Here is a 17,694-nt window from a genome sequence, read left to right on the forward strand (position 1 = left end):
CAGACCAATCTGATGTGGAATTTCAGAATAAAAGCCCTCTGAACTTGCATATTTTTGTGTACATTTACAGTATAATTTTTTTTTAAAAACTGCTAGTTATTACTGTACCATTACATTATTAGTACAGTAATAACTAGCAGTTTTTAAAAAATGATACTGTAAATGTACACAAAATACTTCAAAATATTAAAGTTCAGAGGGCTTTTATTCTGAAATTCCACATCAGATTGGTCTGATTTTTTCTGGGTGTCATCTTCAGGTCGAGTACTATCAGTCTGAAGTGGAATGGTACAGTAATAACTAGTAGTTTTAAAAAAATGATACTGTAAATATACACAAAATACTTAAAAATATGCAAGTTCAGAGGGCTTTTATTCTGAAATTCCACATCAGATTGGTCTGATTTTTTCTGGGTATCATCTTCAGGTCGAGTACTATCAGTCTGATGTGGAATGGTACAGTAATAACTAGCAGTTTAAAAAAAAAAGATACTGTAAATGTACACAAAATACTTAAAAATATCCAAGTTTAGAGGGCTTTTATTCTGAAATTCCACATCAGATTGGTCTGATTTTTTCTGGGTGTCATCTTCAGGTCGAGTACTATCAGTCTGAAGTGGAATGGTACAGTAATAACTAGTAGTTTTTAAAAAATTATACTGTAAATATACACAAAAATATCAAAGTTCAGAGGGCTTTTATTCTGAAATCCCACATCAGATTGGTCTGATTTTTTCTGGGTGTCATCTTCAGGTCGAGTACTATCAGTCTGATGTGGAATGGTGCAGTAATAACTAGCATGCCTTTCCACTACACAGTTACAGCTCTACTGGACTCGGTTTGGGTCATTTCCCATTCACAGTTCCTCCTCAGGGCCGCGTTGTCTCACTCTTTATTCTCTCCTCTCGTCAGCTCCAAACACACGTGCACCTCGTTAACTCAGGTGACAGAATAATAACAGTCTCAGTAGCTTCAGATCAGTGTGCGCTGCTGCCGATGTGTTTTTAAACTTGGATGGTTTGATCCTTGTCGGACGTCACACATAGCCTAATCAAAAAAGCAAAATCCACAATCCGCTCTGTTTATCAATTAACATAAAGCCTAGTGTTATTATAGAGCGGGTTGGATTGCCAGCATCAGCGGTCCACCACTACCACAATTACTTCAAAAAAATCCTACTGTGCTCTTCTAAATACTCCGCGCTCCTCTCTCCCTCTCACACTGCAGTTCTCTGACTCAGCAACGGTGTCGCCAATTCCTCCTGTTCCTCAGAAAAGGCGTAAATCACGGTACGCCAGGGTCAAAATGGGTGTAAATATCCGCACTTTTCCCCGTCAGGTTTTGGCTTGATAGATCCCAAATTTGGCGGAGAAAAGTGCGTACGCACAAAACGAGGGGAAAATGGTGTAAAAAAAAAGGTGTATCCACAATGATAAATGAGGCCCCTGGTCACAGAGGCCCTCATTTATCAAACTTGCGTACACCAAAAAAATGGGTGTACACCAAATTCACCACAAGGATCGGCATTTATCAATCTGAGCGTGAGCGTATGGTACGCACAAATCTCACGCCAGCTCTGACCAGGTGTACGCACATTTGGAACCAGCGTAGAACATGCAGGAACGAGTGCTGCTGTGTCAAAATGATTATTAAACCATAGTCTAATAACGCAGCGATGTGGATCACATGTTGTTGTTGTTTATATTGATTAAAAAGATAAAAAGTAGCCAAAAAAAAAAGAAAGAAATGCTACAACCAAGTCCGTGTTGAAAATTTAACTCGACTTTTATTTTGAGCAACTGAGATGAATTAAAAACCACGATGTGACAGATGTTCGTTAATCAGCTGTGTAAACAGAAACAGTCAATGACAGACAGACCTGTTATTGTAGATCACACACACAAACTTCCAACATCTCCTGCACCAGAGCATGACCGGACGGCTCCTCAGTCTCTCTCTCTGCCGGACACCGGAGCCCCCGGTTGCGGGGGTGGGGGTGGGGGGCTCCGCTACCTGTCCAGGTCCAGCTGATCTCCGCGGCGGAGTGTTTTTTTTTTTTCTTCCCCGCCACCGGGACCTGTCAGCGGGACATCGGGCCGGTGTTTCACATCCCTCCATCAGCCGAACCATGCCAGCGGTGCTGATGGTCATAAAGTCGCGTTCGCAGCAGTAATATGCCCATATGATTTCTCCTCAATCACTTGTGTTTAGTAAACTGCAGGAGCATTTCATGAGATCGCTGCGTTTCCTGACGTGGTCGGTGACACGTGCGTCTGCAGCCTCCATCCATCGGGATGACGCTTATCAATCACAAAATCTATCAATCTATCAAAGTGCAGATATATAATGTTGCCACCCTCTCCCTGTTCAACGTGGTAACGTCAGTAAAGTCCGTGTTCTTGGCCGTCTTCCGTGTCTCCATGTCGTAAAAAAGGGGCAGGGCGACGCCTCTAAAGCAGGAATATATCGGGGCGTGACATTTAAATTACGCTCGTTTTCAGCCGCCGGATTTATCACCACCACGCCGGTTCTACGCCGAAATCAGCAACGTACACACTTTTAGTAAATCACACGTGACACTTGGCGTACACTGATATTTACACCAGAATCTACACCAGATCTTGCGCAAGTTTGATAAATGAGGGCCAGAGTCTCTTTATGTTACACTGAGCTGCTGTGATGAAGAGGAGAGTAAAAGCATTAGGATCCTGTCAGATTAAAGAACCCGTGCTCGGTTCAAATTAAGCTACAGCAGTCGTTCTGTTACTTGGTGCTGTGATTTGAAAAACAGAGGAAAAGAGTGGGTTATAACTGAATTTCCAACAGTTTAAACCTGAAGAATTACCTCCATAACATCGAATACTCTGCTTTAATCTCCACAGTGCAGATGTCAACAGGATGGTTCACCAGGCAGGAACACTAGTGATGCTGCAGGAAATGTCTCCTTCTGTCATTCCATATGGTTCCCTCTGTTTCCCATCTTTCTCTGTGTATGTGTGTGTGTGTGCCTCCATCCAGATGAGTGTGGTGACCTGCTTTCTTTGCTTCCACTTGTTCACCTAAGACTCGTCTTAAAACAGACCTCCTCTTGCTGCAGTACCACACCACTTGTATAATAAATGAACAAAAAAGGCTTTGTTCATTTATTTATTTAAACACAAATACATGTTTTATGCACACACAAATATGTTTCATTCCATATAAAAGTAAGAACAATCCACACATAAAAAATAAGATTCATAAACATATTTCCAATGCACACACAAATCCGAATAAATATTCACAAATATATGCATGTAAAAGTTTGCAGTCTTCATCAAATATATTTGGAGGTTGTTACATTGATATATGAACTGTCGAACCTGCATTTCTATGAGATTTATTTATATGTGGATTTTCTTACTTGCAATGAAACATATTTATGAAACATATTTGACTGTTCTAGCTCCATTCATATAGAGACAAACAACACACATACACACACACATTCTCACATTCACACCTACAGACAACTTAAAGTCACCAATTAATCTAGTGTGCATGTCTGTGGACTGTGGGAGGAAGCTGGAGAACCCAGAGAGAACCCAGAGGAAATCACAGGGAGAACATTTAAACTCCAGCAAGAAAGACCTTCGATCAACCCCAGAATCTTATTGCTGAGACGTGAAGGTGCTCACCACCTCACCACTGTCATACAAGTAGATACAAATAGATAATTTAAATTTTTTTAGGGCATTATTGCCGTTATGTGGAAAGCTTTGATTGATCCAAGGAAAAAGCATCAACACGGTCGGATCAAACTTTGAGCTATTGCATGAAAGGGTAAGCCAGTGGTTCCCAACCTTTTTTGGCTCAGGACCTATTATTGACATCACAAATTTCTGGCAACCCCGCTATCATGTGCAGTCACATGATCGCGGCCAATCAAGATGCGCCAGCTCAGATATTTGCATTTTATTTGAACTCGATCTATATTTGAGAAAGTGAAAGTATAGAATACAGTTGTTTAAGATGTGTGGTGTTTGTAATCATAATTTTAAAAAGAATAATAATTAGTTAAAAAAAAAAAGATTATCAGTACTTTTTTTTTTATCAATTAGACGTCTCAGGTGACCCCATTTGAATTCCTGGCGACCCCACGTGGGGTCCCGACCCCAAGGTTGAAAAACACTGGGGTAATAAGCCCAAATATGGGGTGTGGTGGCACTCCCTTAATCGATCTGTTTGATTGGTTGATGATAATGGATGGAGTTTTGTGAAGTTTTATTTGTTAAATTATTTTGTATTTTCACTGCAGCTTGGATCATTCTAGAAAATGTACACATGTTTAAAGGACTATATGCAGCGACACATATTTATACATATAGGAATTTGCATACCCATTGTTTTGGAGTGTATGCATCATTTCCACAGCTGGGCTCCACCCCGACCTCTGCTGCCTCTCACCCTGGGCTGATTAGTTCCCCTGCACTGCCTGAGCTCTGCTGGAGTGACGGACGCTCGCCTCCCTCCACAGCTTTTGGTTTTTCAGACTGAATTAGAGGAATATTTCTGCGACGTCCTGCTGCTCAGAACACTGCTGCCCACACAAACACATTCCAGTCACTTGATGGACCAGACACACACACACACACACACACACACACACACACACACACACACACATTCTCTTTTCTCTCCAGATGCACGTATACACATAATGTCTCCTCTGACCTTGACCTCTCTTTACACTCTCTGCGTGATGCTTTAGAGCTTAACTGAACCACTAGTGTATACAGTACATGTGTGCGTGTATGTGTGTGCGTGCGTTTGTGCGGCTATTTGTTTTTTTGTCCACCAGTGACAAAGATGTTGATTCTTCTTCAAAACACTGCCATGTTCACACTGTCGTTCATCCAACATGGTTTTTATAAGCAGAAAAACATTTGTACAAAAATATTCACACACAGGCCGTTGATCCAGAGTTGACCTCCTAAATAAGTGAAAGGTGACGAAGCACGTAAGGCCTCTTATCAGAGCTCCATCAGGCCATGATCACACACATGTGGTAATGTTAACAGTTGTGTTGTTGTCTCTAAAAAAACACTGTACAGCTGAGCTGAAAGGGAAGTAAACAGTGATCTTTAACTCATCCAAAGTTTATTGTGAAGTTGCTGCACTTCTTTTAGAATGTCAGGATTCTATTTCCCATGATGCAACTCAATAGTATTTATGTTACAGTAGATGATACCTTGTGAATCCTGACAACATTCAAACTCAGTGTTCTGAGGCTTTCCGATAAAAAAAAGTGTTCAAACCCAAGCAAAGATGCTGATGGGGCGCCGTATATCTCAGTGGGTTGAACAGGTGCCCCATATGAAGAGGCTACAGTCGTCACTGCACCCGGCTCTGGTTCAAGTCCTGAATCTGGTGGCCCTTTGCTGCGTGTCATTCCCCCTCTCTCTGCCTCCCCATTTCCTGTCTCTCGGTACTATCCTATCAATTAAAGACAAAAAAGCCCCAAAAATATAGTTAAAAAAAAAAAAGATGCTGCTGATGACAGATGATCAAAGAATTTAAGGTGTGCTGGTAAATTTGGACATATAGGTAGCATGTCAATTTGATAAATTCTTCGTTCTCACAAACTTTTCTCAGTTTAGATTAGGAAAATGAGACAGTTGTGAAAGGTAACCAGAAAAATGTGTCACCCCTTACACTCTTATTAATAAGTGCCTGCTGTTGCTGTTACTATTATTGTTGGAAAAAGAAAAAGTGTCTAATGTGATCAGGGCCTGAAGGAGCTGAAGAGCTGCTCCTCCTGCAGAGGAATCATCCAGGACAGTAATGTTTGAATCTGTCCCAGGAAACTTCCCTCATGTCAGATGATCAGAAAAACATGCGGGTGTGTTATTGTCATCAGAGATATAAAAGACAGAGAGTACTTTACATACATTCAAATTATGCAGATTATTACATTGAAAGTGTGTTTACTCATATGTGACAACTGATATCTGTTTGTCCCTTTCTCAGAGACCGCCCAGCAGTCTCACCACAGCCGATGACCAGTCCATGTGGGTGGCAGGTTAACTAACATAGTTAAAGGGATAGTTCAACATTTTGGCAAATTGGCCCATTGCCATAATCCCTATAGTCATAGCAGTAGGTTCGTTACCTTTGATTGTCGGTGCAAGCTATTTTTAGAACGGCGGAGCAGGGCCGCGAGCTGCTACAAGCTACGCTACGGAGGCTAATGGGATTTCTTTGTTTCCCTCATCAAACTCATCAAATACACAATCCAACAACTTCAAAACGCTCTTGTGGACAAGTTGTGACCTGCACATTCACCACGCTATGTGATAATAATGGAATGTTACAAGACAGAGTCGTTTTCGAGGTAAATTCATGCAAAACCGCTGATGCGTCTCTGCATTTGCCTTGAAAACAACTCTGTCTCGTAACGTTCTGTTATTATCTCATAGCGTGGTGAATGTGCGTGTCACAACTTGTCCACCAGAGCGTTTTGGAGTTGTTGGATTGTGTATTTGATGACTTTGATGAGGGAAACAAAGAAATCCCATTGGCCTCTGTAGCGTAGCTCTGAGCAGCTCGTGGCTCTGCTCCGCCGTTCTAAAAATAGCTTGCACCGACAATTAAAGGTAATGAACCTACTGCTATGACTATAGGGCTTATGACAATGGGCCAATTTGCCAAAATGTTGAACTATCCCTTTAAGGTTGGTTAAAGCTGCATTTTCTGGCTCTTTGCTGTGCTGGAGTAACGTCCGGGTGGAGGTTCCCCCTGTGTGATAGCGTTCGAGTGATGTCCCTCTCTCCGCCCGGTGGCCTTCAGCCTCTCCTGCAGCTCCTGCAGCATCTGCTCGGCCCGGCGCGTGGCCTTGCGGGCGTTCCGCAGAGAGCGCTTCACCTTGCGGACGCGCTCCTTCAGCTGCCGGTTCCTCCGCTCGGCGGCGGACAGGCGCTCCTGCAGCCTGCGGCTTCGCTCCTCCTCCTCGAACAGAGCTGCCTGGACCGAGGAGCACAGCAGCTGCAGTGAAGAGAAAGTATGCAGCGAGTTAACATACATGGGGGTGTTGTTTTGTTAACAAGCTAAACAAACTGTTGTAAAGCAGCAGGTGCCATCTTGTCAGCTGGTTGTGTAGCGTGGAAGCACTGGCGATGTGGTTTTCCCAGCAGCCTCTCTGAGAAAATGCTGCTGTTTCTGTCTTGTTATCATACTTGGAAGGAGGGAGGATACAGAGACAGCCTTCAAAACAGGAGTGTGTTTGTGGTGTCCATGTGTGTGTCACCCTTCTCACTCTCTAACAATGCAGGGTCACACACTTTGATGTTGCAGGGGTCCCAAACTCAGCGACTTATCATTAGAGCAGAGGCCATGTGAGCTAGCAGGTTCAAAGGATGTTCTCAGTGTAGAATGTGTATGTGGAACAATCACAGTCAACCACTGAACTACAGTGGGAACACTGTGTTCACCTATGGAGCACACTGTATTACTGTGAACAATCCCAGGTCAGCTGAGTGACAGAAAGTGGCATACAGTTCCTTGCAAAAGTCTTAATACCCCCCCTTGAACTTTTCCACATTTTGTCACATTACAACCACAAACTTAAAGGTATTTTATTGGGATTTTATGTGCTGCAAGTCTTTTGGGGTGTGTCTCCACCAGCTTTGCAATTTCTGCCCATTCTTCTTTTCAAAACAGCTCCAGTTTAGTCAGATTGGATGGAAAGCATCTGTGTCCATCCGTTCTAACACATGGATCTGCTTTGATGTAAACCAGTCCATTGTAGCTCTGGCTGTGTGTTTAGGGTGGTTGTCCGCCCTCCCATCCATCTTCCATCAACTCTGAGCAGCTTCCCTGTCCCTGCTGAGGAAAAACCTCCCCACAGCCTGATGCTCCATGCATCATTCTCCTTCCACTTCACAATTACGTGCTACTTCATGTTGGTCTATCACATAAAATCCCAATAAAATACATTTAAGTTAGTGGCTGTAATGTGACAAAATGTGGAAAAGTTCAAGGGGTGAGAATACTTTTGCAAAGAAGACACTATATTATAGTTGTGGACCTGCCATAGTTTTATTTTGAAAGGATGAAATACTGAACTTTTTTTTTGTATTATGCCTTTAATTGATAAGGCAGCTATAGAGAGACAGGAAAGCGGGAGACAGAGAAAGGGGGAATGACATGCAGCAAAGGGCCACTGGCATGCCCATACTTTTCACAGCTTGAAATAAAATATCAAGTCTTTGTATCCTCATAAAATGTAAATGAGTCAGAAAGTTGTTAAAAGTGTTCACAGCTGGAGTTTGCCAGTTATCTTCTCATGTTCCTCTCATGAAGCTTAAACCATCCCAGATCCTCTGTGACCTGTGTTCTCCACCACATCACCCACTGATTGTGTTTGGGATGATCTGGATCTGCATGAACAACATCGTGTTCGGCTTCCTGCCAACATCAACAGCTTCACACAAACACTGCAGAGCAGCCGTCCAACAATGAACAACACGATCAACTCCTTGTCGCAGAGTTCCTGTGTATGGTTAGAATTTCTTTTAGTTGTATAATATCAATTCATCTATTGTAGCCTGAGTCACTCCGACTAATCCAGGAGAAACCTCGTTGCTGTTGCTGATGCACTATGTTATTCTTTGACATATGTCATCATGCTGCTCTGTTGTGTATGGACGGCGTCTATACTTCTGCTTTGTTCAACCAGTTGTCATGTATTACATCCTTTTACAATATGCTCACAGTCAAAAACCGGAACATCCTCACAAAAACAACCAATATTGCCTCAAAGGTTATAGGCCTCCACACTCCTAATCTCACTCAGTTAAATGCTTAAAAGCCATCACATCTATTGTAAACACAATAATACAAGACCACAAACACCCACTACACCAGTTCTTCACATTACTGCCCTCTGGACACACACATAGAACCTTAAGATATAACAGAGCACGACTCAAAAACAGTTTCATACCTTCAGCCATCACAGCCCTAATAGTTAAAGCAAAAGAAATGTTATGTGTTTGTAAATGTTGTCATTGTATGTAAGGTGCCTCATGCCTATGTGTACAGAACGGGTCCGGTGGGTGTGGCCTATGCTGAGGGTGGTGACTGCTTTGTGACATCACAAAGTTCCAGGAAGTCCTGACAGCTGGTTTTAAGGCTCAGTTTCTGAATACAGGCTGTGAATATTTCTCTGTGGACTGAGGCTTGGATACTTCCACAGTGTTAATATAGAACCTAGAGCTGCTTTATAATCACACTACACATGGACATCTTGTTTTGTAGTATATGCAGCTTGAAATGTGCAAAAATAAAAGAGACGTTATTACAGTAGTTGAGGAGAAGGGAAGATAAACCACTGCAACGTGTTTCTCTCTTCTTTCACTTTGACTAAGTCACATCCTGATTATATAACATCAGGCTTTTTTTTTTTTTTTTTACAGTTTGAACTCTTCGTCAGAGGAAGACTCGCAGTAGGATGTCCGCAACATACACACACGCACATACAAACGCACGCCACCTGTCAAAACATCTGGGTGTTACCTACCTGCTGTTTAGCATCATCTGTATAAACAGTGTTTAGAGGACAATCTGGCATTTACACAGTGTCCTCAATTTCAGGGACGTTAAGTTTTAAGGGCAGCAACAGGGAACAGTGCTGTCTTTGTCTGAAGACACCGCAAGAAGTTAGAATTAACAGGGAGTGGTCATCAAATATTCAACATCCTGAGGAGAATTTAAAGATGCAATGAACAATATTAACATTAAAGGAATAGTTCACCAAAAAATGAAATTCAGTCATTATTGACTCACTCTCATGCTGATGAATACTCCTGAGTAGTTTTTTATTCCTCAAAGTGCATCTGGAGACCCGGGAGGGCGGATTGTAGTCCAATGAAATCCTTATATGAGAGTCAATAGCGCCCGACACAAAAAGGTCCATAAAACTACACAAAAACCTGCACTTTAAGGAATAAAAAACTACTCCGGAGTATTCATCAGCATGAGGGTGTATTTCATTTTTTGGTTAACTATTCCTTTAAAGACTGTGCATAAAATTAAGATGCTTGAATGTACAGATGATAATCACCAGATTAAGCATTGTTCATCTCATTGTCTCACCGGCTCCATGATCAGAGACTTTACTGCTCTGGTTGAGTCTCAAACTGTTTTTTTTCACACCAGTGTAATGCACTTACCATTCTTTATCTTAAATATCTTTAATTTTAAAAGGCACAGTGAACAAGTGTGTCCCAGCCTGGTTCATCACTTTTTAGCGCAAACTGAAAACACATTATTGCTACAGTATTGTGAGTATTTGTAGATTTGTATGTATGTTGTTGTTGTTTTGGAATGCACCAAAATGTTCTTGTATCTTGTGTGCAATGACAAATTAAAGGAGTCTATTCTATTCTATCATATTTTCTTCGGTTATTTGTGTTTTTTTTCTGTTTACATGTGTTTTCGTAAGTTGCCATGCTTTGAGCCCTCAGGGAAAGATTGATATTCAGTTGTACTGACATGAGACAATAACTCTGACAATTTACAACAAGACAAACTCTGGATGTTTGTCCAGTGTCACGCCACTGACGGAGGCTTTGGCACAGTGTGTTTCACCCAGACGTCAGCAGCACCTGCATCTTATTTCATTAGACAACAGTTTGACTGAGAGCAAAAGAACAAGGAGAAAGTGTGTGTTTGTGTATGTGTGTCCAGTCTGACCTGACAGCTCATTTATTTATCCAAGCTTAAGATTTCATTCTGTCTTTATATAGAGGCTCAGCCTGAGTCCCCCACCTCCCCACCCCCCTCAAACAAGCACTGTCTTACTGACGTCAAAGAGACAAGCCAAGATTTCTCCTCTACTCCTAAGTGCGTGTTTAAAAAAGAGTGAGAGACCAAAGTGATAAAAAGAGCAAAAGACGGACAGAGAAAGACAGAAGAGCAAAGATCACACACATGCACCTCTATCTTACTGTGACCTCTCTGACAAAGACGTTTGCAAACAAATGAGAGTTCCCAGTTGAAGGGAAATCTGCATTAAAGAAATGAAGAGTGCACTTCCAGGAACCTCCACCTCGGGCTCAGAGTTAAGACTGCTCAGCAGGCTGCTGATAGGAGGAGGCTCTGAACAAAAGCTAATTGAGGGTTTTGGCAGAAAAGTGGAGGAAGTCTCTTGTCTGTCCTTCTGGAGGGGCATCTGGTTCCCACGAGGCTGAAACCAAAAGCAAATCACCTCCCAGCTCCACTAGAATGTTCTTCCATTTTTTTTAAGTCCAGCTGAAGGATATTTCCAATCCCCAAAGAACTCCAAGACTCAAGAGTTCAAGATGGTAAAGTTAGAAATAGGATCTTGTTTTTCTTATTGAATTCACAGTCCAAACCAAACAGAGGGAAAGATAGAGAGAGCTAGAGAGGGGAGGTTGTGCCACCATAAATTCGCAGAGAGAAACACCTGTTTGACGTCTCTTCCCTGAAGCTTGCAGCCAGTGCATGCAGTTGCTTGTCCGCGAAATGAGCAATGCAATTTTACCCGTCCTGCTGACCTCTGACCTCATTGCTAAGAGACCTGTGGCTCTAAAGCCCCCATTCCACTGCAGCTCCTGCACCTTTAACTCTTCAGTTTGGACTGTCGACAGTGAAACAAACCATAAATCAATTTTGGGAACAATGAGCATCTATGTAAACTGAGTGAAACTGTTCAGGAACAACATGCAGCATCAGGGTCTGTTACTGCACTGTGTAGGTTATGTTACTGAAGCACAGGTGGAGATTTCTAGCCTGATGCATCAGGCTTATTTCATTACATTTCATATAGCGTCTGAACACGAGCCATAGGGATTCGTTTGCTTCCGGGAGGCGGTTGCTTACGTTTGCTTCAACTAATCGCTGCTGCTTGGTGGTCACGTGTGCTATACACCGGTTAAGCTCATAGGTTAGCTTGAGCGCTTGAGTTCAACGGCTTCGCCTTCAGTAGAGTGCCTAGAGAGAGGCACTCTAGCCTTCAGTTCCCCATCTGTTCGCTGATTGGTCCGTCCACCAGAGCGGACGGAGCAAACGAAAACATGTTACTAGTTTCCTGACTACATTGTTGAGGCAAATGAAATTAGCCGGAACCAGTAGGCGGCGCTAGCCTGGCTAGGAGATTTCTGTATGTCAACTCAACTGTGATGACAAGTCAATGTTATTAATGGTGTTAATAGTCATACAAAGACTTTTGAATGAAGTCCAGGTCAAGTGTAGACTGTGGAGACAAGTCTCACATTAGCCGACAGTTTCATTGGACAAAAACAAAAGTCTCCCAGTGAGTTGAGACTAATGAAGAAAAACATGAATGTACATATTAACCATTCAAGGCAGTCCCAAGTATAATATATTAACAACATAGCCGTAATTAGAGACATATCAAGTCAAGCCATTTTGCAAGTCTGTCACTTTTTCAGGTCATCATGAGCCAAAAACTTGTCAGAAGAGAGCCAGAGTTGGCATTAGCACAACCGCGAACACAGTGTTAGCCACTACAGGTTAAAGCCAAACTAAACAGATAAAAGATGCTAACTACTGTGTTTTCATTATTGTCACAATGTGAACCAGTGCAATGAACGCATCGCAAAAGAAGAAAGGTGGAGGTTTAAGGCACAATGCCTGAGCCACATTTGACCTTGTGTTAACCTCTCACACGTACAGCAAACAGCACAGAGGCAGCAACTGAAACCATCATTGACCTAAATTCACAACCAAATGGTCATAGAACTGAGTGTAATCATAAAATTGGAAGTTTGGTGGGAAGGGCGGAGTCAGACGCTACTAAGATGGCAGATGTGGAACAGCTCACTTTAAAGCGTCTCTTCATAACATCTATCTGCATTCGACATTAGAAGACCGAGGAACGAAGAGGAACTACCGTATGCAGGATCTTTACCGTAGCTATGTTATATTTTCACCTTCATAAAACTGCTTTGGAGTAATTGTGATGGTTAAATAAATGACTCGTAACTTGTTCCAGGGAGAATGGAGGCTCTCTGCCTTCCACCTAGCGTCTCCTGGCTGAAAATCAAGCTTGTAAGATCAGAGAAACTAAACATAAGACTACTCAAATATACACATCATGACATCATATAGGATAAATAACGTTATCCACCGCTCCATGGATTGCTTTCTCTACGGCTTCGTTGAACAAATGCACATGGCCGGAAGGAGGGCTAGCAAAACAGCAGAAAAGTGACCGGACTTGCATAGTTCCCCTTTAAAAAAAAAACATGGGAAACTGTTTTGAAACTGGCCAACAAATCAAAATCTGTTCAACATGAAGGCGCAGCCTCGTCAGTTTCTCTCCAGCCACCTTGTTGCGTCTTGTTTACGTTTCAACCTGCTCATATCAGCCAGAGGAGGTGTAGTAATAAAATCTGCGTTGACAGGGTTCACGGCTTATCTCTGCTCCAGGTCAGCTGGTCTGGATCGAAGCTGAACACCGACACACGTTCAAACTGCGGCCTGTCAGAGATGTAGATCTCTGCTATTTGTCCTCTGACCCCTCGGCGGCCTGCATCCTGTCTGCCTGAGGAGACGACCGCTGGACCTCGACCGCTCTCTGACTGCTTCTGCTCCAAACACCAAGCATGTGATCACGCTGGACCGAAAACATGAACTCATATCAGTTCTTAAGAGCATTGTGTGTGTGTTCTTATATCTGTTGTTCTCCTTTTTGGAAATCACAACAGTGAGGCAATAAATGTGTGTGTGTGTGTGTGTGTGTGTGTGTGTGTGTGTGTGTGTGTGTGTGTGTGTGTGTGTGTGTGTGTTTAGGTTTGCACTGTGCCTTAGGGCAGTTACACAGTAGTTACAGTGATTCTACTGATCCTCACCACATTCCTGTCAGCAAAGTCACAACTCAACTCAGGATTAGGCGTCCACACAAGTGTGCGCACACACACACACACACACACACACACACACACACACACACACACACACACACACACACACACACACACACACACACACACAAATTAAAACCTTGCTCTGATGTCTTCCAACACACACTGAACTCACATTCACTTTTTAACTAGCCCCCTCAACCCCCCCCCCCTCTCCTAACTTCCCGCCTCCAGCTCCCTGCACCCTGCTGTTCGGGGAGCATTAATCTGTTATCTCCATGGTAACCAGATGGCAATGGGCTTGTTTACATCCTATGCAAATAGTAAAAAAAAAAGGACTTTAAGAAGGAGATGTCACTCCTCTAACAAAGTAATGAGGTTGTAGGCTACAAGAGGGTGGGAATCAGGCCAACCTGTCAGAGTCAGTTTTCTTTTCAGGGAGCAAAAAGTGTTTCTATGACAACCACCTATCCAATCATGGTGCATGGTAGAAGAACAGTTCCTCTTCTTCTTAAATGACAATAAGGAGAAAGGTTTGTGTGTGTGTGTGTGTGTGTGTGTGTGTGTGTGTGGTGGAGGCCCTACCCTGCTGTCCTCCTGTGTGTCCCACTCGGGGCTGAAGGTGTGGAAGGGCTGGCTCCCCTGGGTGCAGTTGGAGAACTGGAAGAGGCTGGAGAACGTGCGCCTGTTCTCACCGGTGTCAGGGAAGATGGCGTCCTGAAAGTTGACGCCATGGGGGAGGATGTTGTAGTTCTCATCCATCCTGCAGGTGACACCATCAGAAAGAGCACAGGAATAACCACCAGATACAGATGTGGTGTTTAAAAGATTCACTTGCACATGCAGCCTGAGAACTGTACTTGAACTGTCACTTTATTTTATATACCTGACTCTGCAGCTCCAACGTACTGGAGTTGTTACACGTCTGACAACATGTTGTGTAGACTTACTTTTAAATAGTTGTCAGCTCTATAAGAGGAATGTCAATTTTTTTTTCTTTTCCCCAGAATTCTGATTCCAGAAATTCCAGGATTGTGAAAAAAGTCTGAACTCTGGCTTTAATAAACCTGGGATTAAATAATACTGACTTTCCAGAAAGTTAATTTTGTCTTGAAAAATCAGAATTCTGACAGATTAAAGTCAGCATTAAAAAAAAATCTCAAAGCTTTATAGTGTTCACAACAGGTAAGACAGTGGACAGTGGCTTCTTCCCCAGAGCTGTGGCCTCTGCACCCACTCACACACCCAGCCCCTGAGTATTGACTGAGGCACTTTTTGCACTTTTCTGCACTGCAGCACCTAACCTGCTGCTGTTTTCACACGAACTGCTGCCATCACTCTACCTGATGATTTTTATATGGCTGCTATTTTTATAACTGCATTTTTATATTTGTCTCATTTGTCCCTTTTATTGTCTTATTTGTCTGTTATTGATTGTCTGTCTGATTGATTTGTATGCTCGAGATTGTAGAACTGTAAAATGACAAAAAAGTAATCTAAGTTGTATCAGGGGTTTAATAGCCCATCGGTTGGAGCTGTTACGTCCAGACCTTGCAGCTCACCTGAGGAAAAAGAAGTAGGAGTAGTTCTCCATCACGGTGTGGGACTGGCAGGACAGGTAACCCAGCCCGGTCAGGTTGAGCCTGGATCCGGAGGGAACCTCCAGCATGCTGCCCCAAGCCTGGTCGCACAGCAGCTCCACCTCCGCCGAGTACAGCAGCCCTTCCTCCGCGCCCTCGTACCCATATCCGAACCCGAGAGGCAGTGAGTTGTACAGGCTGCCCGCCCCGACGCCCATCGGTTCCCGGTGGATCGCTAGGACCCGGGCGTAGATGATGATCTCCGCCAGCTCCGCCCGGCAGCCCTCACTCAGCGGCCGCCACTCAGACGGCAGCTGACAGGCGTCAGTGAACGCGTCCGGACGCAAAAAGACGCAGAGCGCAGCGAGGAGGAGAGCGGAGGAGGACATCCTGGAGACCGAGGTCCAACTTCAACCTCTGCTGATGCTGCACCGGACAATGTTTTATCCAGATGATCAGTCCTTTAACTGGGTTTCACAATCTCACTTATATCTACCTGACTGCCTGTTTGACCCAAACACCAGCTGGCTTTGACCAAATAAAAAATCCACACTACACTGACCCACAGGTTTGGTCCATTAGTTAAAGAGGTTTACACGTTTCCACTGTTCCAACATCTGTCAGAGCAAAGAAGGAGAACAGATGAGTGACGAGAGGAGACTCGTGAGTTCAGCCTGCTTCTGCTCCCAGGTTCCCTCTCCACTGTGGACGCAGGGAGCGGGGAGCCTCTCCAGAGTGCACCGGTGCTGCGTTCAGGGACTAATGTGACGCTCTGACATCTGAGGATTTCAATTGGCTGTTCGCTGCATACATCCAGGTGCTGTTTAGCTGAAAAGATAGAAGAACTTCATTTTGAAACTGTTCAACTTAAAAAAAACAAAAAAACAAACTACAACTCTGATCACTTACTGATACAACAATTGATTTTTATTTTGTGTAGGCTAAAGAGTAAATGTGGGTACAATGCCATAACAGAAGTTAAATTCAGAATTGAATGCTTTTTTTGAGGCATGCATTGAAACATGGGCAGCCTAATTTCTAACACTTCCTACAGGACTTAGTTTGGAATCAACTTACTCAGTCTATACTGCTCAACTTTTTTTTGGCTGTTTGGGAAAAGAAAAAAACGAATTCTTATAAAAAGGTTTTTTGTATTACTGTTTGCACTCTAGTTTAACTCTTAAATTCATGTCCTGTTCATTGTGAGTCAAGTGTAGCTTACACCAGTTGGGGTTGATGGGGGTGGGGGGGCACATTCAGAAGAAACCTGAGGTCACCTTGAGTTGGTCCTTGGGGTTGTCTTGGGTCCCTGTTCAAAGACAATGGATATGCTCTAGGGGCCACTGTGAGTTCTGAAATGGATTTCGGCTAAGTAGATTTCAGGATTCCTGATCCATGGATGCTTTAGGAACATGGATGGCCAAGAAATATTGGCACTTCTGCATTTCTTTCAGACAATACATCACTTCTCCTAGAAAACTAATGTTTTGGTATTTGAAAGATCATTTCTTTTGTTTGCACTGGAACAACACACAAAAGGCTGAGGAGAAAAGTAGAATCTGATATAATTCCACACACAACCCCAAAAATGGACAGAACAAAATTATTGGTAGGCCTACCTTTTCAAAAACATTTAAGAACTTGGAATTAAAGCATGGGATGTTTCTTTCATTTTTATTGTGACTCCAGTAGCTAACAGGTAGAACTCATATTTGCAACTAATTTAGATAGAGGAATGTTCACTCTTTTGTATTGCCTGTCCTTGTGTGTACCATGGAGAAGAGAAAAACTAGCAAAATATTGTCTTATTTCTGGTGTTCAGTGTGTGAAATGATATGAAATTGCACTTTTTGTGTTGTTCCAACGCAAAGAAAAGAAATATAATACCAAGACATTGAACAATTTTGAGAGGAGTAGGCTATAGGTGCATGATCTCAAAGAAGTGCATGGCCGCCAAAAACTGTAGTTCTGAAGTGTTGGAGGGATCATAACAGGTAGATTTACAAGGTTCTGTAGAGACAATAATCATAGGCGTGTGGGATTCCTGTTGGCTTATCAAGTTCTTGTTTGTGTGGTTATTGGTAAGTGCTTTCACTGACTGACAGAAGCAGTCGCAGAAGAACACCAGTGATGAGGATGATGAAGTTCTGTCCCTCCTCTTAATTATCATGTTGTCTCCACTCTGTTTGGATCTACTGGCTGCTGGTTTTCATTCCAGGCCGGGCA

General features: G+C 43.0%; 1 protein-coding gene across 1 annotated transcript; it reads right to left on the reverse strand.

Annotated features, from left to right (window-relative positions):
• Window positions 1-6,582: 6,582 nt before the first annotated feature.
• Window positions 6,583-16,172, reverse strand: ccdc3a (coiled-coil domain containing 3a). Its single transcript, XM_085768823.1, has 3 exons — window positions 15,451-16,172; window positions 14,474-14,651; window positions 6,583-7,022 (listed from the first exon to the last, which is right to left on the reverse strand). The coding sequence occupies exons 1-3, from the start codon at window positions 15,855-15,857 to the stop codon at window positions 6,717-6,719; spliced, it is 891 nt and encodes a 296-aa protein (XP_085624949.1). The 5' UTR covers window positions 15,858-16,172; the 3' UTR covers window positions 6,583-6,716.
• Between the last annotated feature and the right edge of the window lie 1,522 nt (window positions 16,173-17,694).

The sequence above is a fragment of the Trachurus japonicus genome, chromosome 23, assembly GCF_045865225.1.
Source record: "Trachurus japonicus isolate A0001 chromosome 23, Traja_1.0".
NCBI classification, from domain to species: Eukaryota; Metazoa; Chordata; class Actinopteri; order Carangiformes; family Carangidae; genus Trachurus; species Trachurus japonicus.

Coding starts and splice junctions, on each gene's coding strand:
- ccdc3a (XM_085768823.1), bottom strand. CDS start 15,857: ATGTCCTCCTCCGCTCTCCTCCTCGCTGCGCTCTGCGTCTTTTTGCGT. Junction 14,652..15,450: donor TCCTACTTCTTTTTCCTCAG/GTGAGCTGCAAG, acceptor TGTCACCTGCAG/GATGGATGAGAACTACAACA. Junction 7,023..14,473: donor ACACACAGGAGGACAGCAGG/GTAGGGCCTCCA, acceptor TCTTCACTGCAG/CTGCTGTGCTCCTCGGTCCA.